Source organism: Belonocnema kinseyi, chromosome 8 (assembly GCF_010883055.1).
Source record: "Belonocnema kinseyi isolate 2016_QV_RU_SX_M_011 chromosome 8, B_treatae_v1, whole genome shotgun sequence".
NCBI classification, from domain to species: Eukaryota; Metazoa; Arthropoda; class Insecta; order Hymenoptera; family Cynipidae; genus Belonocnema; species Belonocnema kinseyi.
In genome coordinates this window covers 116,299,248-116,324,845 of record NC_046664.1, presented here as the reverse complement: position 1 = coordinate 116,324,845, position 25,598 = coordinate 116,299,248, and the positions used below count along the sequence as shown (strand labels likewise).

The 25,598-nt window shown below is 36.3% G+C and overlaps 1 protein-coding gene across 3 annotated transcripts in view; it reads right to left on the bottom strand.

The window, feature by feature from the left end:
- The window catches only part of LOC117178191 (medium-chain acyl-CoA ligase ACSF2, mitochondrial), a 267,801-nt gene that overhangs the window by 13,977 nt on the left and 228,226 nt on the right, over nucleotides 1-25,598 (bottom strand). For 2 of the 3 annotated variants that reach the window (XM_033369484.1, XM_033369483.1), the window contains 2 exons: nucleotides 18,722-18,835; nucleotides 18,167-18,403 (listed from right to left, as the gene is read on the bottom strand). The exons of the other annotated variant lie outside the window; for it this stretch is intronic. In XM_033369484.1, coding sequence (XP_033225375.1) covers nucleotides 18,167-18,403; nucleotides 18,722-18,835 — 351 coding nt within the window. The remainder of the gene's footprint in view (nucleotides 1-18,166; nucleotides 18,404-18,721; nucleotides 18,836-25,598) is intronic. 3 annotated transcript variants of the gene reach the window in all.

Here is a 25,598-nt window from a genome sequence, read left to right as displayed (position 1 = left end):
GCTCCAAGGAGATTATGTTGAAAAATAAAAAAAAATTTACCCAAAAAAAATTGTTTTTATACTTCATTCTAAGGACTTATTGAACTACCCTCGTATTTAGCTGGTACTCTCATGAACAGGATATTAAAAAACCTTGTGAGCTTTGTGGTTTGATACGTAAATTTATGTTTGAGGGTGAAAATCCAATAAGGGATTTTTTAGATTTTACAGTTCGTCCAGTCGAAAATTCAAAAAAAAAAAATTATTTGCATAGTCCAAAATTCTAAAGGGTTTGATGCAGGATTCATTTTAAAACACTTGTGAGAGCATAGATCTACTGAACAAATAAATCTAGATCTCATATTCAATGGTACCAAAATCATTTCAATGGGTGTCAAACATACAGTGTTTATAGATAGTTTAAACTATTTACATCTCCCTGTTAGTGATGTACCAGCTTCATTTGTACGAGAAGGTATTAGTAGAAAAAGGGACATTCCCACATTTATACAGAATAAAAATTATTGTGGCCCGCTTCCTTCAACTAACTTTTATTCCCTGGATACAATGGGTAAAAAAGCTCGAAAATAATTTTTTAAATAGTACACGGAAAAAAATTTCATCCGAATTATCAGTTTAATTTTTGGCATAAGATGGTTTCTTATTGTAAAAATGATGTGGATATCTTACGTTGTGCATGTATTGCTTTTTGTGAGATATTTGTTAAATGCAAAAATGTTTGCTCTTTTACAGATTCCCCCACGATTGCATCGGCTTGTAATTTATTTTTACGAAAGCATTTTTTGCGAGGGCAGAAAATTGGGATTATACTAAGAGGTGGTTACAGATACGGTGATAATCAGTCTAGTGTTGTTATCGAATGGTTTATATTTATGTAAGGAGAGCTTAGTATTGAGAATAAACATGCTGGTAGAAGTAGAGAGTATCGTCTTCGGGAAGGTCCTATTGAAGACGGGTACTTTCAAGAAGACGATGATGGACCCCGTCATATTTTACAGTTTCACGGCTGTTTTTGGTATGGTTGTAAACGATGCAATAACATGAGCAGAGATAAAATAGTCGAAAACTCTGGAGAAAGCATGAATGATCGTTATAAACGTACGCTCGTTCTAACCTCTAGAATTAGAAGATGCGGTTACGAAGTCACTGAAATGTGAAAATGTGATTTTAGGCGTTTAAAAAGAAGACAAAGATCTGACTCAATTTTTAATAGATCATCCCGTTCTAAAACTAGAAAAAATATGAAATCCTCATGATGCTTTTTATGGAGGTCCTTCGGAAAACACAAAAGCTTATTACGAGGTTAAAGACGGAGAGATAATTCAATGTAAAGATGTTTGTTCTTTGTATCCTTTTATCTCGAAGATAGGCATATTTCCTATTGTGCATCCGACATTGTACGTTGGTTCTAACGAGTGTAAAATATGTATAGGTCCAAATTGCGATCTTAGCAAAGTCGAGGATTTAGTGCGTTGTACAGTTTTCCCACCTCAAAATCTTTATCATCTCCTTCCTCTTGTTCGTATGCATGATAAATTGATGTTTTCTCTCTTTTGTATATGTTGTGAAACTCGTGAACAGGGTTAATGTCTGCATGAAGATGAATCACAGTATATGTTTGAAGGTACCTGGGTTTCCCTTGAATTAAAAAGAGCCATAAAACTAGGCAACGAGATCGTAGAGATATTAGAAATTTGGCAATACAAGGTTGTTCAATATGATCCTTCAACTCAGAAGGGTCGTCTTTTCGCAGCATATATAAATATGTTCTTAAAAATTAATCAAGAAGCGAGTAGGTGGCCTTCACATTGTATCGATGAGGCTTCAAAGGTTGAATACCTACGACAATACGAACAGGTACAAGGGCAACAATTTGATCATGATAAAATAAATAAAAATCCTGGTTTGCAGTCATACCTCTGCCTAATACAAAAGTCGGCATCGCAGCGTATTCGACAGCACAAGCCCCGTTAAACTTGAATGATTACTTGTCTGAACTAGACCGACGTGTCTTGTGTTTTGACACGGATTTTTGTATATACATCACTTGCGGAACTTCAGGCAGATGGCACAGAATCAGTGATGTATAAGGCTAAAGGTAAAAGTGTAAATTTTAATAAGTCTAAACTTGTAAATTTTGCCTCTCTCCGGAAGATTGTGATAGACAACAAGGAAACTATTGAAGTAAAGCCTCGAGCGATTCAAACGATTCGCTTTCATCAAGCCGTCCTTCGCGATCAGAAAAATATCTGCAGAGTTGTTGATATGAAGAGACTTAGGGTAGGTAATTACGATGTTCTACCCTATGCTTATAAAGCAATATAGATCGTTGCACTACTGTTGTAAATACTGCATTTTGCAGATAATTTTATATAGTATAGTTTAAGAATTTTAATTTGTTTGTATTTTCCTTGCCACCCTCAAAAAACATATCATTCTCATACATCTTGACAAAATCAGTAGGTATCAATTAAAAAGTTGTTGATAATCGACATAAATTTAAAACTTTTTTTTGTTGAGATTTTACAGATAATACAACACCAGAGACCACGATGACCGTTAAACCCATCCAGGGATATTCACTCCCACTAAATAAGTGGGACAACAGCTCAGTATTGCTAGAAGTGAGGGTATCCCCTCAGAGAGTCAGAAGCGCAATCGGATCTCTCACGAGGTCTTACCCGTATTCTCGTCCTGCTTTCCATATCCATTAATACCCGAATTTCATTAAAATAGATCTCCCTTATCCTATACGTCTCTTCATTCTCATTTATTTAAAAATTTTCCTGTTCCATATTCCTGTATATATTGTAAAAAATATTGTTCATAAATATTGTATTATTATCACTACTTTTATATGATCTTCCTTCATCCTCCCAACTCAATTACCAGCTTCTTTACTCATCTTATTCCAGTTTTAATCTTCTTCTTACCACTCTTACTTCTTTACTTCTGCATTCTACCAGGCATAAGCCCTTCTTTTTCATTCATCCTGTACAGCCCTTCTTTTCCAACCATCCATCTATCCATAACTTTAACCCTTTTCCCACTTCCCTTATATCTAATTAATAATTTTTACCTATACGCCATATATTAGGGTGGCCCAATAAATCACATTTAAGAAGTTGTAATGGGCTTGTTGGCAAATCGTTCTCATAGGCAAATAAATGTATGGCTATTTTTTATTTTCAAAACAAAATATTTTTAGAACTCGCTCTGAGGCTTCAAAGTTTCCTGATTTAAAATAGAGAAGTCCTTACATCAGCTACAGATTTAACCCAGAGAGCAGCTATAGATTTATTAACTTATTATTACTTTGCCATTCAACTCATTGTCGGTGACGGCAGCATGGGATCGTAGCAAATACGGTGTCCAATGAGTGGACCGACCGAAGGTCAACTCTTTTTGCAGCCGTCCGCCTGCAGTCCCTTCAGTCAGTGTTCAACTTCAATGCGTCATTTTTCGTAAGCCTTTCTAACTCTTGACTCAATGAAAATGATACTTTTGATAATTTTTTTTTAAATCTATTCTCAATAGTTTAAAGAATGTCTCTTCAAAATGTCAAGTTACACAAGTATATCTGAGGGTCACAATGAGCCTCCAAATATTGCCATTTTTGATATTCCTAAAACTTTTGCATTATATTTATGAGATATAAAAATGCGATAAATCCAATATTCACTGATACGTGAACAAGTATATAAAATATCAAATAAATTGACTTAAAATTTCCTGTCTAAAATTTAAGAAATAAAAATTGGTAACATTAAATAAATATGATTAATAAAAACCATTTTTCATACGAAAACATTACTGACATATTTAATATGAAATAGTCATACTCCCTTCGTTTTCTACTTGTAATCAGATGTATTTTTTAATTTGCTGAATGAATATATGTTAATAGGTCTAAAAGTAATTCTAGTATCTTTTATTTATCAATCTCTACCTTTAGAAAATAAATTGTATCATTTATATTTTAACATTAGATGAAACGTAATTAATTCAAACATAATTCAGATTATATTTAATTCTTGGTTAAAATAGAGAAATCATGATTGGAGACTTTAATTTTTAAAAATTAAGTCGGGGAACTCCCTTTTCTCAGAAATGTATCTCCAGGCGTGTGTGCAAACATAAGATAGGCATACCTACACGTGCTTGCTTTAGCTTTAGGTATCAGACATGGAGGGGGTGTCTCTCTGTGCTTTAAATTGCCCCCCCCCCCCCCAAGGGTCAATGACCTCGCGGCGTAGTAGAGTGGGAAAGTACCAGACGGCTGTCGCTCCATAGTTGCCCCTTACTACTAGCGTTAAAAAAACAATACGCAACGTGCCATGTGCTTGAAGTCGTGTTCAGCAGGTAGTCCAGGCACCTTGTACAAAAAAAGTCTTTTATCGTATTATGCAGGTAACGCGCGTTTTTTTCTAAGACTTTCAACTAAGGGGACCTGAATAAAAGTCCAAGTTTTCTAGAAACGACACCCCTGCATCCCGGAGGTATTTTTGAAAAAAGTTACAAAAATCGTGTTTGCGTAGACTGACCCATCCCATTGCAATTTAAAACAAAATTTTCAACATTGAAATTAAATCAGAGGAAATTCTGAGAAAAATGAGGGCAAAAAAATCTTCTATCTTCAATAGTTGCCGAGTTACGGTCCTTAAAAGAACCCGCATTTTTTGGAAAACGAGGCGAAAAAACCCAATTATAAAGTTTGTATCTGTACTTTGGAACCTGCCAATTTCACAAAAACACAATAAGAAAAAATTGAAGTAGACGCAATTTAGAATAATTCTAAAAAAATGTAATGTTCTAGCGCCAATAAGTCGGTGAAGCTACGTAATTAGTACAAGAGAAAAAGTTGCATGGCAGGAAATGCTGCGCAAATCTAAGACAAATATAAACTTCTAGTCTTCATAGATCAAGAGTTATAATTCTTTAAAAAAACATGATTTTTTGCTATTTTGAGCTTATTATAGCGAAAAAAGTGTTTGAAAACTGCTCGTTTCGTACATATCCTACAGAAAAACTTCATAGGAACAAATTATAGAGGACTAAATTCTGCGCCACGAGTTATGACCCTGAAACTTTGACCCTTTCCATTCGAAAAGCTCTGTATGCCCTGGTAAATGTATTGCGGGCGCATTTTGGTAGCATGTATGCATGTTCAGTTCATAACAAGTCCAATTTTCCCCCTTTCTGGTTGTAAAACAATCAATTATTCAACAATTGTTTAAATAATACGATTCACTCTATTATTTGTGTGCATATTTGATGTATTTAAGGTTGAATGTACAAGTAATCATGACGGTTTTCGTAATCGTGAAACTTGGTTATAATTTGAATATATTATTAAAAATAAATGTTAAAAGTAACATTGAATGATAAAACGCATTTCTTTTTAGCATTTTATGATAGCCAATAGAAATTACATTTATTCACATTAAATAAAAACAAGAAAATTTGAATCAAGATTGCTGAGACTAAGGTCACAATTAGTAACGTTATAAAAGTGATCCCCTTAATAGCATTTTTGATGAAGAATAAATAACACAGCCACACAAAAAAAATAAGTGTGCGGATCTGGTAACAAGACAAACGTATTCCTATGGATTTTGGGGCGCTGAATTCAAATTCGGTATCAAAAATCACCCATCATGTCATGGTTGAGCCATAACCTCAAAAAAAGGACGAAAAATCATGCACTGAGGCAAATAAATTTCAAAATAATGCCAGTGATGCAAATTTTCACTTCAAAAAAATGTCGACAACTGTGAAGGATCAATCCTTGCTTGATATCAACTTATTTAACATAACTTTACCCAACAGAACCTGACCTCAACTAACCTGAAGTAACAGAAATTTATTGAACTACACGTAAAGCTCTGGAAGCATATTTTCCCAGTAGCAAATGTGTGCTACATCGAATGGGTCAACTCGAGCCTAACCTAGAAATAAATCTAACCTAGCCTAACCTAAACCTAACCTCACGAAACACAATTAAACTGATTGTGTTGTCCCGTTGTGTTTGCGGTACCATTTCATTCAGCTTCGTCTCAACCTACACAGAGGTTTAACCTATCCTAACCTAATAAAACCTGATCTGACCGATTACGCTGGCAACCCTGTTCTTGCGTACTTTCATATTTGGACATTAATAGCACTAAATGTCTGGAGTTTCGTAACCGCTTGTTGCTAGTATTATTCGCCTGTGTCTGTAACCAGGGCACCTCCACGTGATAACGGTGGGCAACGTATCCACATTGGCTGAGTCCCTGGGTAAACGGCGTTCATGTCGTCATGGCAGACACAGGTAAAAAGTGTATTATGATGCAGGTAAAAACCCCAGTATCGGCGTCTGGTCAAGGTGGGAAAGCGGGCTCTCCGACGTCGTCATCATGCAACCGTAGCTCTTCATCAATGAAACATTTGGTTGGTGTAGAGTCTCATGCTACAAGGAAAAAAACCGCGAGTATTTCTCAATCGCATGCCTGCAAGAATAGCTCAGATTCATTCTGTTACATTTTCAGTAAATATGAAGTGAGCAGTTTGCGAAAATCAATCGACGAGGAAGTCTTTACGAAAAGTGTTTCGACCGTAAATTGCTGCACCAAGAAACAAAATGGGTTCCTCACGTAATTTGCAATTTCTGCAGACTTATGTTGTATCGTCTAAAAAATTCAAACAACGAAAAGTACCGCAAGTACTCTACACCAACCACATGGAAAAAACCCGTTATTGCGAAGGACTGCTACTTTTGCATGAATTCCCTCAAAGGGTTCAACGCCAAAAATAAAAATAACATTTCGTACATATATGTGTGCACAGTCACCAGAGCAATTGAAATCAATAAAAATGCACGCCAGACTGATTTAAGCGCTTTTGAAGATGATAGAATGGAAGTTGATAGTCACGGTCATGGAGACAGTAGTGAAACCAGTGATCGAAAAGAAAATAGTTCCGATGATTCCGATGAAAATGACGAAAAAGATGACGAATATGGCAGCATAAAATGAAATTGAAGGTTCCAATATTAGTGTCGCAACTAGAACTGAATGATTTTATTAGAGATTTTGGATTACCGAAAGACGGCGCTGAATTTGCCATTTTATTTCTAAAAAGAAAAAATCTTCTAGAGTCAAAGACAAAAGTTTCATTCTATCGCGACAGGGACACAGATTTCAGAAAGTTTTTTTTAAAGATGAAGAGACGTCTTTAGTGTACTGCACTGACGTTAACGGACTAATGAACTACTTGAAAAAAAATGTATACAGAGATGAAGAATGGCGAGTTTTCATTGATTCGTCAAAACGCAGCATAAGGCTCTTTTACTGCATAACACGAATGCTTACGCTCCTATCCCTACAGCTCACTCAAAGGTCATCAAAGAAGAATATAACAATGTTAAAATGCTTCTTGAAAAAGTTAATTACACGAATCACAAATGGCAAATATGTGGTGATATCAAAATCATAACAATGATATTAGGCCAACAATCGGGTTTCACGAGAGAGCCATGCTGTATATGCTTGTGGAATAGCAGAGATCGAGCCAATCATTACAGCAAAAAACATTGGCCTTTAAGAGATTCGTTCAAACCTGGTTCTCATACTATCATCAACCAAAGCCTCGTTGATCCAGAAAAAATTTTACTACAACCCCTCCACATAAAGCTTGGACTCATGAAGCAATTTGTCAAGGCGTTAGAGAAAGATGGACAATGCTATAAGTATATATCCCTCAAATTCCCTAATGTTTCAGACGCTAAATTAAAGGAAGGAGTCTTTGATGGACCACAGATTCGAATAGTGGCAAGAGATACTAATTTCGTGAGTCACATGACGAAAATTGAAATGGACGCTTGGAAAAGTTTTAAAGCAGTAATCGCAAATTTCCTCGGTAACAAAAAAAGTCCAGACTACAAGAATATTGTTGCGAGAATGATAAGAAACTACAAAAAGTTGGGCTGCTTGATGAATTTAAAACTTCACTTTCTAGATTCTCATCTGGATAAGTTTCCACAAGATGTTGGTGATTTCAGCGAAAAACAAGGGAGAACGTTTTCATCAAGACATAAAAGTGATGTTGAAAAGGGAAACGAATGTAGGTCTTAAACGTAAGCCTAACCCTTTGCATCGTTCCTTAGAAGAAAAAAAGACACGTTATAGCACGCAGAAAATAGACTGAAGTAGGTCTATAAATCAATTTAATTACGATAAAAAGCAAGATAAAATGTAAACACGAGAGATAGTATAAATATATCCCTTAAGTTTAAGAAAAGCAGAGAGAAAAAAATTTTGAATAAGACTCTTATTCAGTTGCATGTTTAAGTTGCAGTTCTACATTTTAATTGATACAAACATTGTCAGGTTAATTGAAATGGGGTCAATTATACTTGTAGTTCTAAGTTTCTTCAAATGAGTAATGTGCGTTTAAATTTTTAACCACCTGTAGTACAATGAAATAAATTTTATTGTGTTACAACGGGAACACTTAAGTTAAGTTGTGTTGCGTTAAGCAAAATTTCGATAGGTTCTGTTAAGTTAGATTCACTTGTAGGTTAAGATCGAGTAAACCTATTATGTATAGCACACATTTAAGACTGAGAACCGTACGCTTACATAGCTACACGTGTGGTTGAATTTCATTCAGCTAGGTTAGGTTAGGTCAGGTTTTGTTAGGTTAGGATAGGTTAAACATCTATGTCGGTTAAGCCGAAGCTGAATGAAACGGTACCGCAAACACAACGGGACAACACAATTAGTTTAATTGTGTTACGTGAAGTTAAGTTAGGTCAGGTTAGGCTAGGTCAGGTTAGGTTAGGTCAGGTCTTTTTAGCTTAGGATAGCTTTGACCTCTTTGCAGGTTAAGCCCAAGCTGATTCAAACGGTACCGCAAACACAACGGGACAACACAATCAGTTTAATTGTGTTTCGTGAGGTTAGGTTAGGTTAGGCTAAGTTAGATTTATTTCTAGGTTAGGCTCGAGTTGACCCATTCGATGTAGCACAAATTTGCTACTGGGAAAATATGCTTCCAGAGCTTTACGTGTAGTTCAATAAATTTCTGTTAATTCGGGTTAGTTGAGGTCAGGTTCTGTTGGGTAAAGTTATGTTAAATAAGTTGATATCAAGCAAGGGTTGATCCTTCACAGTTGTCGACATTTTTTTGAAGTGAAAATTTGCATCACTGGCATTATTTCAAAATTGTTTGCCTCAGTGCATGATTTTTCGTCATTTTTTGAGGTAATGGCTCAACCATCACGTGATGAGTGATTTTTTACACCGAATTTGAATTCAGCGCCCGAAAATCCATAGGAATACGTATGTCTTGTTACTAGATCCGCATACTTTTTTTTTGTGTGACTGTGTATTTAACAGCCCATCTTCTCCAGTAAGTCTCTGAAATTTTTTATACTAACTTTTATAAAACTCTTCGTATGTAAGATTATTTCCACTTACAATTCTTTTTAGATGGTATTTAAAACTTTTATCTCCAGTCTCCCATAGACCCCCAAAATGAGGAGCGAAAGGAGGTGTGAAATGCCAAAAAGTACCTTGAATTGCGAACTCATTATGCAAATTAGCATCCAGTCTAAGATTCAAAAGGAAATTTTTTAATTCCCGGTCAGCACCGTGAAATGTCGTACCATTATCACTGTACAAGTGTATAGGTCTTCCTCGCCGTGAAGAAAATCGCTGAAAGGCGGCGAAAAAAGCGGCGGATGATTAATCCCATCAGCCATTTCCGTTTGTAGTTTTGGGCCCGGATGGAGAAAATCATTCTGAGACGAGGCAGTCTTTATTCGTTGTGAAGCAGGAAATACTACTCGTAGTTTGGTGCTTGAGCTGCTCTCGTTGAGGCTCTCGTTGAGGCGCACGACATAGCGACATTCACTTGTCTGTTGATGAGTGGACACAAATGGCTTCTAACACTCATCCTCGGCCATACTTGACAGAGACAATCTTGCTGGTATGTCCTCTTGGCCAAATAACCGGCGAAGCAGCGTTAGAAGTTCGTAGTCTACATTGCTTTGTAAACCCACATTCGATAGTTGATCTGAACTAGACTCATCAGATATGAGCCCCGATGAAATCCAACCTTCTTAAGTGGCGCCGGTTCTCAACGACGAGATCATCGGGACAAATATATGATGTAAGCCTTGACATAACGATGACTCGAACTAAGAACTTAACCTCAAGATGAAAGCGAGAGCATACCTTTATGGCGGCAATACCTCTCGTTTGTCTGCATCTGTGGCCCCTAACGTCCGAAACAGTGATGGCCGCTGATTGACGTGGTAACCTCAGTCTTTGTACCAGGGATTCACAAAACAAAAGAAGCCTGAGCTCCTTGATCCAGTAGATTTCCGGTAAGGTGATGTGCTCCATCAGATTCTTCTATGTTGACAAGAGTTAAGGCCAGAAGCACTGTCCGTCCTAGTCACATGGTATGTTGGGATGAAAGTGAGTTGATTCCAGCTGAACAAAAGTAACAAATGCCTCTCTTCAAGACGGCATTGTGACCATGTGTGGATGCACCCTTTTTACCACTTTTGTTGTTGCCGAAAGTGGTTTTGGATGTGTTGATGGGACCAAGTTCCGAGTTCTTAACTGCTTCCAACGTGTTCACTTTGCCACTTAAAAAATTATTGAAAGTATAGTACTTCGGCTATGTAGTCGAAGCTCCCAAACTGTCGTCCCATGATTTCCGAGTAGGGTTGTCTAAACGTTAAACCAGCATGTAGACGAGAAGATCATCCCACTTGTCGGTTGGGCACTTCAAAGAAGCCAGTGCTCCCACAGCCTCAATAGATTCATTTAACAATGCTCGTAGTTCTGCCGCAGTCTCTTTTCACATTACTTGCAAATTAAATAGTTTTCCAAATAACTATTCATCAAAATCCTATTGTTGTTGTACCCAGCTAATAAAGCCTGTCATGCCCTTTCAAAATTTTCTGCGATCGCTGAAATGTTCGAAATTAATTGAGCTGGCTCATGTGTCAAACTGACCTTCAAATAATGCAGCTTTTGTACTTTTTGGTAAAAGGTGGCCATCATCTACCATTGAAACAAAAAGGTCTCTAAAGAAGGACCACTCAGTATAAATTTTGGTCATTTAAGACGCGGAAAATTTTGTCGATTATTATAGTTCGTCATATCGTCATGACCGGAACTGGATTCACATTTTGCAGCTTGCGAATGAAAATGATCAAGATAATCATTAAGGTAAGCTTTTGATGCTGAATACTTATCTTCGGCTTGTGAAAAAAGTGATAATTTAAAATAATCATTTTCCGCATTCTCATTCTTCTTCATAATCATGATGTCATTGTTAGTGTCAATTTTCGTCCACGTTTTCTCTAACGCTTCCAATCGAGCTTTTACCGAATTCTTGTTAATTTTATCTGCACCCAGCTTATTAAAGTTGACAATGGCATTACAGATGCTCTTAAAAAGCTCTTGCTGTTAAGCGACATATGAGAAAAGGACACCATCATTACCAATTTAAAAAGTCAGGGACATGATAAGAAACGTGAAAGAAGTACGTGCTTGTCCAAACTTGAAAGTACACGGCGAAAGAATTAACACGAATCGTCTTGTTGTTCCAGACAGCAGCTATATTCAGACCGGTACGTTATTGTCACTAACCGGTTTGCACTGGTGGTACATGTTCACAGGTTCGGCATGAATTGTCGAGTATCGGTAGCACCCCTCACTCTCTACACTTACGGAGCCTCGTCTTGGCGGTAAAATGATTGTTTCAATTGTTGCTGGCACTAAAAACACTAAAATTCACTAATATGACATAAATCCTTATAATTTTAACATTGAATGATTAGTTTATTGTACCTTTAGTTACTAACGAAAGATACTCAGCAATTAGTCAGGCAGAACTTGTTCACTAATGTTAATTTAAAAGCACAATGCCACAAATATAATTTACAAAAGGAGACGAGTCTAATACAGAGGTGGTAACTCGAACCGTGGGTAGAGCGGTATTGAGCCTTCCTCGTCCGACCTAAGTGCACGATACAGTTGACGGTGCACAAGAAAGAGACCCTGGGGCGTGCACGGACACAAAATCACCGGCGACCGCGGAAGCAATAAGATTACTTGAAAATCTTTACCATTACGCCCACCTTCGTGAAATGTCACGAATATCTGCATCACCATATTCATCGTGAAGTGGAGAAAAGTGTTCGTAGTCCGTTTAATTGACTTGCTGCAGTTTTAAGAATCACTTAACGAATTAGACAATTCGTATACAATTATAAGCGGCCGCGGGCGTTGTAGGTGACAACCGTCACCTCTGGATGCTTTCTCAGAGATACCATCTGCCACTCCACGGACAATGGAATGAATAGATGCTTGATTCACATTCCTCCGTATGGTCTTCACTTCATGCCTTAAATCGCTATACTTGTGGATCTTGTTTGTATAGGTGGACTACAAATTTCGGTTAAGCGGACAAGCAATGTCGATGATGTTGACTCTTCAACCTTTTTTTTCTCGCATCACGATGCCAGGTAGACTGGCTCGGATGTAATGATCCGTTTGGATAGTAATATCCCAATATAAGATGTAATCTTCGCTTTCTAAAACGGGCATTGGAATATATCTATAGAAGGGTATCCATTCTTTTAAGAGTCCTAGCTTTAGGGCAAGTTGTTGATGTATAGTATAATGCCCGCTACATCATTATGTCTGAGCGTATATTCTCTTCGAGCCATTACGCGACAGCCATCAATAATGTGCTCGATCGATTCGTTGGTATCTCCACAAAATCCGCACAGATCAACCACGTCTTAATGTAACACGTGTTTGCGATAATTCCTGGTGCTGACAACCTTCTCCTGTATTGCAGTGAAGAATACTTCCGTCTCTGGATACAGAACACCCTTTCTTAGCCAAATATTAGATGCCTCACTATCCACTTCATTTTGATCTAACGTGTTGGGGTGCTCGCCATGGATGGCTTTCTGCCTCTGTTGTATTTCTAATTCCTCTATCGTTTCTGCCCTGATATTTAAGGCCCCGCCTGAGGATAAATATAAGGGCGTGTAGTCAAGTTTGACCAGTGGTATTGTAAAGCGCAACATTTCGTTTGCTGTTAAAATAGTCTCTCAACTGTATAACTTGTGACTCACTCAGTTTTTTTGTATTTAGAATGCCCCTACCCACTAAATGTCATGGCTGAATTTCTGTGGCGCATTCGGTACTTCGTCATTTCTACACGAACAATTCTGTTTAACTTTCCAAGGTCGGTGTTAGACCATTTTATGAGCCCGAAGGAGTACGTGAGGACAGGGATGGCATGTGCGTTGATCGCCCTGATTTTTTTGCCGAGTTGAGAAAACTCTTCATAATTAATCTGAGTCTCGTTATGAAGGCAGTCGTTAGGCTTGTCTTCACTATCGTATGTTGAACACTCTTAGATTCAAGAACACGCAGATATTTATATGATTCGCCTGCAGCCATTGCCTCTATGTCATTTTCGAACTCGTTCTCTAATTCTGCGATCCCTAATTCCCCTCTCATTAAATGCACTGTTCTACATTTATCTACTCCGAATTCCATGTGGATATCATTAGAAAACTGCTGTGTGGCATCGATCAATTGCTGCAGTTTATGGGCTGATCTAGCGTACAACTTCAGGCCATCCATGTAAAGAAAATGGGTCACTTGATGGGTATTGATCTAGTTATCCTTGGTTGCCTAACATCAAAATACTTGATTCTTGTACCCCAGCTGTGATGTTTATCAGTTGCATTTCAGGGCTATTGCTTGTCCTTGCTTCCTCCAATTTGAACCACGCAGTGTCCAAATTGCATCCGTTTATTTTTCCCCAAACACCCGACCAGTAGTTAGTCATATCTTTCAATTAAGGGACTTCGGTGCCTTGCTGGTTATATGGCTTTACTCTTAGTTCATGATAGGAACTTCTTTTATCTGTCTGCAAGTTTTGATTTTGTCGCCTTCGTGCGAATACTTTTCTTGTACCGACGCAGTCTGGCAGTAAGAACATCAAGTCTCTGTCGTTGAGAGTCTAAAATTTCATCCAATATTGCTGGTGTTAATGTCTATGTGCCGAGGATGGATGATTTTAGTAATATGGTTTATCAGCTTTCTGGTTCTATTTCCTTTTTTTGTGTTAATCGACTCAATTTGCACCCTACTTTGCTGAAATCCATATCCAACTTGATCTTCCATAGCGGATCTCGATCCCTTGCTGGGATCCCTTGTTGGGTTCAAATACGTAGGTAAAACCTTGCTGTCGAGTTGTGCTATTAGTGCACGTAGATCATTTGTGATGTTCACTTTGGGCAGAGAATGCCTTAGTGTTGGTTCTACATACCTGAACTCTAGTAAAGCATGAACAAAATTCCTTTCTAGGTGCTGTAGTTTTTCTGGGATTTCCCTATCCACATCATCGTTAGTAATATCCGGAAGTGGTTCTAATGGATCCTGTACATGCGAGTTCATCAATAGGAAGCTGCTGTTCCACTTCCATATTGATGGCAGCTATTTCAACAGCCGAAGGTAGTCTGTTCACAGATATTGAGCGTATTTGATCTGCCAGATTCTGCTCATTTATTTTTGTGGTCAGCTCTGGGTATTTAAGTAAGAAGAGTCTGTGATGTTTTTTTCTCACAAGTTTCCCATATTTCTCTGCCAAAAAAATAAAGGCGAATAACATCTCTGTTCATATGGTATGTCCATTTTCGTCGCATTTTTGCTTGCTGAACCTCTGCTTCTGCCTCTGGTTGTATAAGGCCATCCACCTCTGAAGGATGTGGTGGTGTTGGATCATCAACAGGTTGAGGAAGAACATCAATTGCTCCTGCTTGACTGTTTGGCGCGGCTTCCTCTAACTGATGATCATTGTCTTCGTTGTTTTACGCCAAATCAAACTGTTGTTTAATCCCCATTGTTCGGTCTTCTATAACGGGCAGATTAGTCCTGATGTCCTTCACCTTAGTGATAAGATCTCTTAGTGCGACTTTTTGTATATTAGGATACTTTGCAGCAAATTTTGTTCTTAAACTGTATCCCTTTTCCATTTTCGTTTCAAACTTCGCACTTTAGTAATAGAGACGCACCGATTCCTCTATTATTGTGGTATCTCAATTGACGTTCTTCCACGGTATTTCGGTCAAGGTGGTTGGCTGCAAATAAATAACGCTAGCCCAAGCATCCTTAGCAGGCACAGTTGATGTTCCACTGCTTACCGTTTGTCGCAGATGTTCTTGCTGGTCAGCTGTTTGATTAGTCAGACCTGCCTGATCATCTCGCAGCTCACCATCGCAACCATAACGCATGCTGTGTTTTTATATATTATTATTATAATTGAACTCATTTAATTACTTAATTATTCTACACATCAGACATCAAATTTCGTAACATTCTTTTTAGGAAAAATTTCCAAACTATTTTCCACGTCCTCATTTGCAAAGATTGATTATTCTTAGATATCGAGATAGTGGTTTCAGAGACATTCAGTGTTAAAAATTAATTAAAGTAAAAATTATTCTACACACAAGACGTCGAATTTAGTAACAATTTTTGCAAGGAAAATTTGCAAACTGTTTTCTACATTAGAATTGTCCGCCCTGACAGTAAGTAAATGCCTAGAAAAAGTCCTTCCTTCCCAGATTTGTTTAATTGAATACTTTTCACATCATTTTTCCTCAAACACTTTTCTGTCAATAATGTATGTGCTTATACTGAAATTAAAACCAATAATTGTTAATTTAAGAAATTTTAGAAAAGCTTTAATATTTATGCATGAGAAAACAATATGAAATAAGAATTTTTACGAACAAGCATATTCAAATATTATTTTTTGTGAAATATAGTATTAGTATTTTATATGTATATATAAATTTCCTGTGAATTTTTAATTTTATGTATAATTTTATAAAGTGAATAGAAGCAGAATGTTAGAACTACCCATTTTGACTTTTAGAAATTTTTAGACTTTTAGAAAATAGTTTGCAAATTAGTCCTGGAAAAATTGTCACTAAATTCAATGTCTGATGTTTAGAGTGAGTAATGAATTAAATAAATTAAATAAAAATATAATAATATTTATTATTATAATTAAATTTATTTTTAACATTGAATCTCTCCGACTACATTATCTCGATATCTAAGAATAATGAATCTTTGCGAATAAAGACGTTGACAATAGTTTGTAAAAAGTAAGCGCCGGTAATGTAGCTATGACGGTAATAAGCGTTGAATTCAGAAGAATTTTTATTGCTATCCATACTTAATTTATTTATACATTAATAATTTATTTAAATATGTTAAAAAGTAATTATGTATTAATGGAAAATATGTGAATTAAAATTAATTAAATTCCGGAAAGGCAGACTCGAATCTATTGGAATTCAAATTTCAAAACGTATATTCCACACGAAGGAATTAAAACCATTTATTATAAATATTTTATGAACTGATTAGAAGGAATAAAATAAACTCGAAATATGAGCACTTTTGCGGAATACAAAGCATCGTTGTGAGGTGTGCCTATCCGTACAATTAGAAGGAATTAAATATATTAAAAAATGTGCTCTTTCTGGGAATATGAAACTTTGCGGCAGCCACTATTGAAATAGAAATTATTATGTTTTGGAGATATCCTATTCTTATAATGACATCTTATTTGTTGCAAATTTTTCCTACAAAAATTTGTCACTAAATTCGACGTCTGCTGTGTAAAACAATTTTTATTGTATATCTCGATATTTAAAGGACGATACAATACTTACCTCATACGATTCTACGTAATTCGCCATTTTCATATGTGTTTTGCACGTTACAGCATAACAAGCTATGTACGTATTACAAATGATACATTTATAAAAATTTAAAAACTATTATCAATTATTATCAGCGAGGCATCGTTTTATTACTTTCCACATTATTCCTATTCCAAACCAAGTAAGGCATGTTAATAAACAATTACAGAAAAGAAGAATACAAGTCGCATTTTTATTCTAATTTAAAATTCCCGTCAAGATGAGTGCAACTTCAACAATAGTGCACTTGCTTGGTAGTATCATCAAGTACCGCTCAGCGATCAGCGCTAAGCAGCTGTGATTTGCTTTCTTGCTCTATTCATGTAGTTTGCCTTGCCACTTTATTCTCATTTTTTGGCTGTTACTCGATTTGTTTCGAAAAGGTAGACATCTAGCACATATCCCACGACCGTAAAACCCCTTTTGGTGTCCAGGAAATCTTCAGAGTGCATTTTTAAAACCTCAAAACCGAATTATCATCGACCGCTGGTGAGTTTTGAGTGTCTCATAGATTTCGCCATTTTTATGCACCACTTTCCAACAGCTATAAAGCATTACAAAAATTTGTTCACCCCGCACGGGGTTTAATGGTGGCAGAACATCCGTTATGTCTCTGATTTTTTGAGAAAAAAAATATATCTGCTAAGAAGCGAGAGTGAAAAAGTGCCGCAACGACGGAAAGTGGACAGGAAGCCGACTAACTCTGTGTGATGACATCTGATGGAGGCTTGATGGTTCAATTGCACTATCAAAATGCACTTCTATATGTATGCTTTTATTTACAAATTAATTTAAAAAATTGCATCTATGCAAATGTACATATGTATATTAAAACGTTATGTTGCAGTAATTATTATATACTTACATTTTTATGCCAACAGAAGAGTCATTGAACTTTTTTCGTATTTCACAATAAAAAGAACAAAAAACGGATATCACACCAAACGCTCAGTCTAATTTAATTTTTTCATGTCGTAATTGATTAAAAAATTGATAAAAATCTGAAATTTTTGAAAAAGCAATGGATAATAAAGAATTATATAAAATCTTTCTTTACTCCTGAAAAAAATTCCACAAAAGGTCCCTACATATAATAAGAGATACAATTATTACACTGCAATAATAATTTGTTGGGAACTAAGACAGCGAATCTGGTTTGAGGTAAGTTTAATGTAAAAAGTACCGTGTAGAACACTGCATGTCAAGGTAATGAACGCGCATGCCTGCGCTTTTCCTGGGGACGGTAGAAGACCCCACTACAAAGAATGACCTACGTTGTTATCAGAAAACATACACAGAAAGCGCGGAAAACATGCCGACCCTATTCCTTGTTTTCTTCTTTATTTTCATTTAACTAACCTTGGGAAATATGTTTTCTCCTCCTCTAATAACCATATCTTTCAGTCTTCCTACAATTTGCCCGTATCCGTCAGATCTTAAAACAAATTGATCTCCGGTTTTTAACCAGCCATCTTCAGTCAGCGTGTTTCCAGTATTTTCTTTATCACCCCAATAGCCGATCATGGTGCTATATCCACGAATCCACAGTTCACCAGGCGTCCCCAAAGGAAGTGTTAAACCATTTTCATCTACCACCTGCAAAAAATTCTTTATTACTAAAATATAAATACTATTATTTATATAATAAGTGTGAAATAAATATCTTTTTTCGTGAAATTATATTTTTACACAAATGTTATTTAACTGGAATCTAGGAACATTTTATAAATGATACAAATGCTTTTTTAAATAATAGGACACTTCCGAAATCGGTCAAAGAAAAACGTTCTTCAGGTCGCTGAATAAGAGAAAAATATAATAAATTAAATTCCAAGTATCCAAAAATTATACCATTTTTATGCTTTTTATAAATTGCAGTAAAAATATTTTGAATTAAAAAAAAGTATACTTTACCATAGCTTCTAGGTGATCACCGAGGTGACCAACAGTAGTTTCAGTAAGTTCTCTTCTTTCATTTGGCAAGCTTTGAAAAGAGATAGCTGTGGTTTCTGTTAGCCCGTATATTGTCTGAAATTATGAAACTAAATATAACTATAATTTATTTTCGGTAATTTTAGTAAATATCCAAAATTTCCAAAAAGTTAAAAATATATACAATTTGATGTAAGACGCATTCTTTTTGTACATCCAATATTGTTTGAGGAAAGAAGGGAAATATAGTGATAAGTGTAGGTTTGCTTAAAATAGGACTCACGGCACTCCTGTAATTACTGATTAGTAGACAAAATAGTTTAGATGACGCCAAAGCACTTCCTTAACTGCTCACAGAAATAATTAATTTCGCATCCGTACCCATTTCCAATGTCTCGCGGGCAGCGAGAAGTCACTCTTGTAACTGTTCAAGTAAATAATTTAAGAGCCACCTCTGCCCTTTTACAATGTCTTGTGAGGGACCGGTAGGTACCTCGGTGACTGACCGCAGAAATAATGTAAGTCACACCCCTACCCCTTTCTAATATCTCGCGTGTAGAAGGGGAGGAAACGTTTGAGCTTGTATAGCAAGTTTGAAAGAAAATCTGAAGTTATCGGTTCTATACCGTAGCTCCATTAGGTTCGCTTTAACACCTAGGTACCATTATTAAATTAAGTGAGAGCGCAAGTTATGTGGGGCGAGTCAAGCACTCAGTGTTAATTTGTTACGGTTTCATTGTTAAATGGAACGGAGGGATCGAAGAAAGACTGATAATCCTTAACGTAACTTAAGGACGATCCTGAGAACGCTCTTTACCGCCGGAAGGTCGGAGTATTTTGAAGAGCATACTCACTTTTTTATATTTTGTAATTTTTTCATTTTTTTTCTTTTTGTTTTTAGACCAAACAGTAAGAAAGATGCATGGGATGGGGAGAAAGGTGTATGAGGTAGTCAAGAAGAACGGCGTGGAGACAAGGCGAAAGGTAGGGACATTTGTGCGGAGCGATGCGAGGAAGGCAAGGCGATAAGAGAAAGAGATCATAAAATTAATAGGCCAGGCAATGGAGGGTTTTATGAAGAAAAATAATTGCAACAGGCTAAATTTTAGCAAAACCCCTTTTCCATTGACTGCTAATGATTTGTAGTCAAATTTGCAGAATTTTGTTTTTTATGAAAATATTTTTTCCTTTTTAAATGAAAACAAAAGTTTGGTCAGAAACTAGGAAAGTTCTTCATTGTTAGTATTTTACATTTTTAAAGCTGTGAGATACAGTTTTCGAGAAAGAAGTACTTACTACAGATTATTTCATATCTCGGCAATGCGTCTGCAAATTTTTTAACGATCAGGACATAATTTCGGATTGTACAAACGCATTTCATGCAACGATATCTGAATGATTGGAAAACGAGAAATTCACAGTGCTAGTCTGGGTACTAATGATGTTCGACTCTTATTTTGTAAATATTCCACGGTCCTTCCGCCTTTATTGACCTGCGCAACTGAGATCTCCTTAGCTCAGGCCACTTCTGTACATAAGGTGCCTGATCATTGTACAGCAGTAGAAAATAATATTCTTATTTCTTGTACAATCTGAGAAGGCGCATTATGAGACCTATCTATTGGATTAAAATTTAGTCTGAGAACTTTAGATTCTTAACATGTTGTTAACAAGACTTTTTACAATATCTGTATCAAAATCAAACATTATTGAGATTTGTTTTTCAAAAAAAAAAGAAAGAAAGAAACAAGATTCAGATTGACGATTGCAATATCTGTACAAAAATCGACATTATTCAGATTATTTAAACCGCAAAAACAACTTTCAGGATGCCAAACTGATCAAAGATACTATAAAATACACTGACATTATCAAAAGACTTGGTATACTTCACTTACAAAAATTCGATAAATAAAAATAAGTAGTTTAAAGAATGATGTTAAATTGCATTATTAATTACTTTGCTTAGTTAAAAGCGGGTAAAACGTAAACAATTTTAAAAATCCGCAAATATCTAGTATAAATAAGCAATAAGATAGTTATACATAATTATAATTTGTTGGAATAATAATTCTAGCTTCACTAAGTTAATTGTTAACTCATTCCAAGTGAAGAGAACACAAATAAAGATTGCAGAAAAAATTGCATTTTTCTAGCATTATTTAATAATATCCATAGGCGACTATGGTCACCTCCAACGCTCACGGCCACTGTTTAAGTATCCCAACGTTAAAAAACGAACTCCAAACTACAATATGTTTCTGATTTTCTGTTTGAAACGTCATATAAAAAATGTTAAATATCGTATTTAATTAGCTTATAACATCTTTATCTCATCGGACATTTGACTCAATCCGAGGCTATGATGAAAACTTAAGTTTAACTTTAAAAAACAGTTAAAAAAGTAATAATAATTGTTAGTGTCGCATTGGGGCTTGAGGTTTCCTTTCATGACTTGAAAGCTCTGTTGGCGGCAGCACGGCTACTGGAAGGGATTTTTATGTAAAATTTGAGAGATTTTCAATTTTCAAACGGCCGCTCAACGCGCTTTTTTCAGATGAAGAGGCGTTTTCTAAGGGACCCGGAACTGCATCATGCCTATTCACATTTCATCGAGGAATATGCGCAGCTCTGACAGATGGTGTTGGTTACGAAGGTCGAGGATTTTCTACCAACTACTGGGTACTATTTCTCACACCATTGCATACTTAAGGAGAGTAGTTCGAGCACAAAACTTCGGGTGGTGTTCAACGATTTGAGACGCACCGAGACAGTACTGTCTCTGAATGATCTACCCTATTTGGGCCCGAAACTTCAAACGGAATTGGCTAAGGTGATTCTCCAATGGCGGAGATACGCATTCGTATATACTGGCTGAAGAGCGTCACTTACAGTTTCACTTCATCAGCCTATCTGTTAATACAAATTCTCCATAAACCTGCTGAGGATGAGGGTGACGCATTCTCTCTTGCGACTGATATCTTAAGGGATGAGATTTACGTCGATGATCTTCTTTCAGGTGCCGATTCATCGCAGGAAGATCGATAAAAGAGTTGACAAGTCGACTTATCGCTAAGAGCAGGAGGTTTCATACTTAAAAAATGGCTATCCAACCAACAGGATGTTTTGGAAGGAATGCCACCTAAATTTAGAGAAACCTCTATTTCTGTGTCTTTTGATCAGGATCCCACTTTCAGAGCATTGGTGATCTTGTGGCAACCAACTTATGATTGTTTCGGTCTTCAATTTCAACCCTCAGCAGAGCTGACTGTGGTGACTAAGAGGGCTCTTTTCTCTGAGATTTATTGTATCTTCGATCCGATCGAATCGTTGGGTTAAGATCAATCTCGCCCTGCCCACTATGTCAGAACCTGGATGAAGTTCCGCAAACAACTGCCGGTGCTCTTATCACTGATCATCCCGCGATTGTTGGATTGCTTTTCGGACATCATGTGCTTTGCCGATGCCTCTGATAAACCGATAGGAGATGTCGTTTATTTACGGGTCGAATTACCCAGACAGGAATTTTCGTCAGACGTGTGATGGCAAAAACGAAGGTCGCACGGAAAGGAGATATATAGTGTGTAGTGGTATAGTGGTGGACTAATTCCGAGTAGTCCGACATATACCAAGTTCGCTTGCTCCCATCGTGCACGAATCCGAATGTGTGAATGAAGTCAATACCCAAGAATACTTGTTCACCCATGTATGGGGCAATATGGATCTTCTTCATTCGCGGAACACGATCAATCTCAATAGGGAGATAACACGTAGCTTGGACTTGGCTAACCGTACCGTCTGCAGTCATAACTGCCTGATTCGGTGCCGCGTGCAGGGTCGCTTGATACCTCTCTGCGATGACCATGCCAATATCTCCCATGACTGTTCGGGCTGCACCGCCATCGATTAGAGCAAGGACCTTAGAGGTTTTACCAATTCAGGCAGTCGTAAAGACTCGCAAGGCGAACCCTCTATCCTCCCTAGAAGGCTCCCTAACTTCTAATCGTAGCGGTAACGAATAGCTTTCATCTGATGATGTTAGCGAAGGCTCATTCGACTTGACCAGGGCCAGCATTACCTGATTCTCTTGCCAGGGGTTTGGTTTTTCTCTAATTATCGTTCTTGTATTAAGAACGATGGTATCCTCGATTTCTACCGTGCGGGTTACTGGGATCTGGTTCGGTGAAGTCGACGGAGATTCTAAGGAAGTTGGTTTCGGACAACCAATTTAGAAGTGACCCTTTTGTCGGCAGGTCCAAAATTCGAGCTTAGAATGATCCCACTTCGTACCTGATCCGCGCTTTTCGCTACTAATAGCTGCGATGTGCATTTTAATCAGGTCGGCTAACTCCGACGAGCTCTTCGCGACTTTTACAACTGAAGTCGGGGCGATAGCGGCCACAGAACTGCTCTTTTTAGCCGAGGAACCCTTCCCTTTGTACGCATATTCAGGGATCAGGGACTTTTCTGGAGGTGGTGGAGCTAGATTCTTACCTAGCGTGGATGCTACGCGTTCATATTCCACCGCTAGGACTGCCAGGCCGTTAAAGTCAGTAAATTCTTAACGCCTGATGGCCCTCCTAAAGTCGGATTCGCGTATATTCTGTTCATTTGGATGTTGAGATCCATTGGCCTAGTCGAGAGGTATTATATGCCATACATGCAGGTCAGGTAGTCCGCTACCGGTTCGTCTTGGACTTGCCTGCGTGAGAGTATCTGTTCTTCCAGCAACCAGTGCTACGCAATATCTTTTAAAAGGAAGGGCTTAGCCACTAACAACTCCTCGTCTGTGAGGAAGGAAGCGGCTCTGCCCTCTTTGGCCCTCCACAAGAAGTTGTTCACGCTTCAGCCAAAGGGGTCGCATGGGGCTTCGCCCGCATCCCCTAGCATACCTGTGACTCGTAAGGCCTGTTCTCTATCTTACGATTTTGCTCCCCATTTTGTTGCCATTTTTTTGTAGGTAAAACGAGCACGAAATTCGAAATGTTTAGTTTATGAAAAACAAAAAAAGGAGCATATTTTATTAGAATATTCATTATAAGAATATAAAGGAAATAAAAAAATAAGTATATTTGTTTACCATCTGTACTGCGTAAATGAAAGGAATCAAATGAGTGAAAATAATTATGGTGGGACTATTATTTCGTTGAAAATGTAACAATTGCAAAAAAATAATTCTTTATGGTTGAAAATTCATCTCAGGCGGTAGAATGTTAATTTTCTTGATGAGTAATTCTTCTTTTTCATTTAAAATTCATTTCTTCGGTCATGCATACATAATAAAATGAAATAAAATTCATATGAATATTGAAGTAATTTTATTAATTCGGTTACAGTTTGCAAAAAGCATATGGATATATTGAACATTTGGCGTAATACAAAAATGTATTTACAATTTCTGAGCATTATATTTCAAGTCCATAATTATAACGGATTAGATTAAAATGCAATTTACTGGTTCAAAAGTGAGTAATTTTATTAAGAACTTACACTTTTTGTTTAAAACTTGTAGGTTTTTATAGAAAAATGACTAATGGTTTAAAATTCTTATTTCCCTGCTGAAATTTCAACTAAATTTTGTTTTTGTCAATGAAATTTAAATACTTCTTAATCTAATTTTTATTTTACCTTTCAAAAATCATCTCTTTTTAGTATAAATTTCATGTTTGTTGGATTAAAATGCAATTTACTGGTTCAAAAGTGAACAATTTTATAAGTAATTTATTGTTGGATTAAAATTGCATTTTAAGCCAACAAACATGAAATTTTTACTCAAAAGAGATGAATTTTGAAAGATAAAATAAAAATTAGAATACAAAGTATTTAAATTTCAATTAAAAAAAAAACATTTCAGTTGAACTTTCAGCAGGGAAATATAAATTTTAAACTATTCGTCAATTTTCTATAAAAGCCTGCAAGGTAATCAATGCAAGGCCTGCATTGTAATCGAAGTAATAAAATTACTCCAATGTTCCTATGAATTTCATTTCATACATTGTTGGTCAGAAGAGTAATAAATCTACTAAAATATTAGTGTGAATTGATTCTTATTATATTTCACCCACATCTTTTGCAAACCACCTCTATATCGTAACAATTTTAAATCAATGAATACTTCTCAAAACCTTATAATAGTGAATATAGGAGTCAAATAAATTTTTAACCAAAAAGTTATTATCAATACATTTAGTCGTGAAAAATTACGTGAAAACATTTTTAATTACATTAAAAATTGAATTAAATTAAAAACTTACTATAAAAAAATTATTTGCTATAAAAATTGGAATAATTACATTTTCAGATCTAAAAATGAATATTCGGTTAAGAAAATGAATTTTTATATGAAAACTTATTTTCCGCCAAAGAGATTAATTATTTGCACCAAGAAAAAAAGATTTTTTACAAAATACATGAAACGCCACCAAATATTTGAATTTCTAAAGAAATTCTCCATCTATTCTTAACCTAACGTACAATAAATGTCCGTCGAAAAAAATAAAATTTCATGTTAAACGTATAAATATTGATTTCAAGTTATTCAATTTTCATTAAGAATATTAATTTTCAACCAAAAAGAAACCATATGTTTCACAAAATACATGAAATTTCAACAAAAACTTTGAAATTTTTAAGGAAATTGTCAACCTTATATTTAAATTATTAACCGACGAAATAAATTTTAAATAAAAAAGAAGAATGAGTCATCATGAAGGTTAATCATCAACCGACTAAGACGAATTTTCAACCAAAAATAATTTTTAAAAATTTTTACATTTTCAACGAAATAATAATCCCACCATAGTCCCACAATGGAGGGCGCTGAATGTCAAAACCCTCTTTCAATTTGCCTCAACCCATC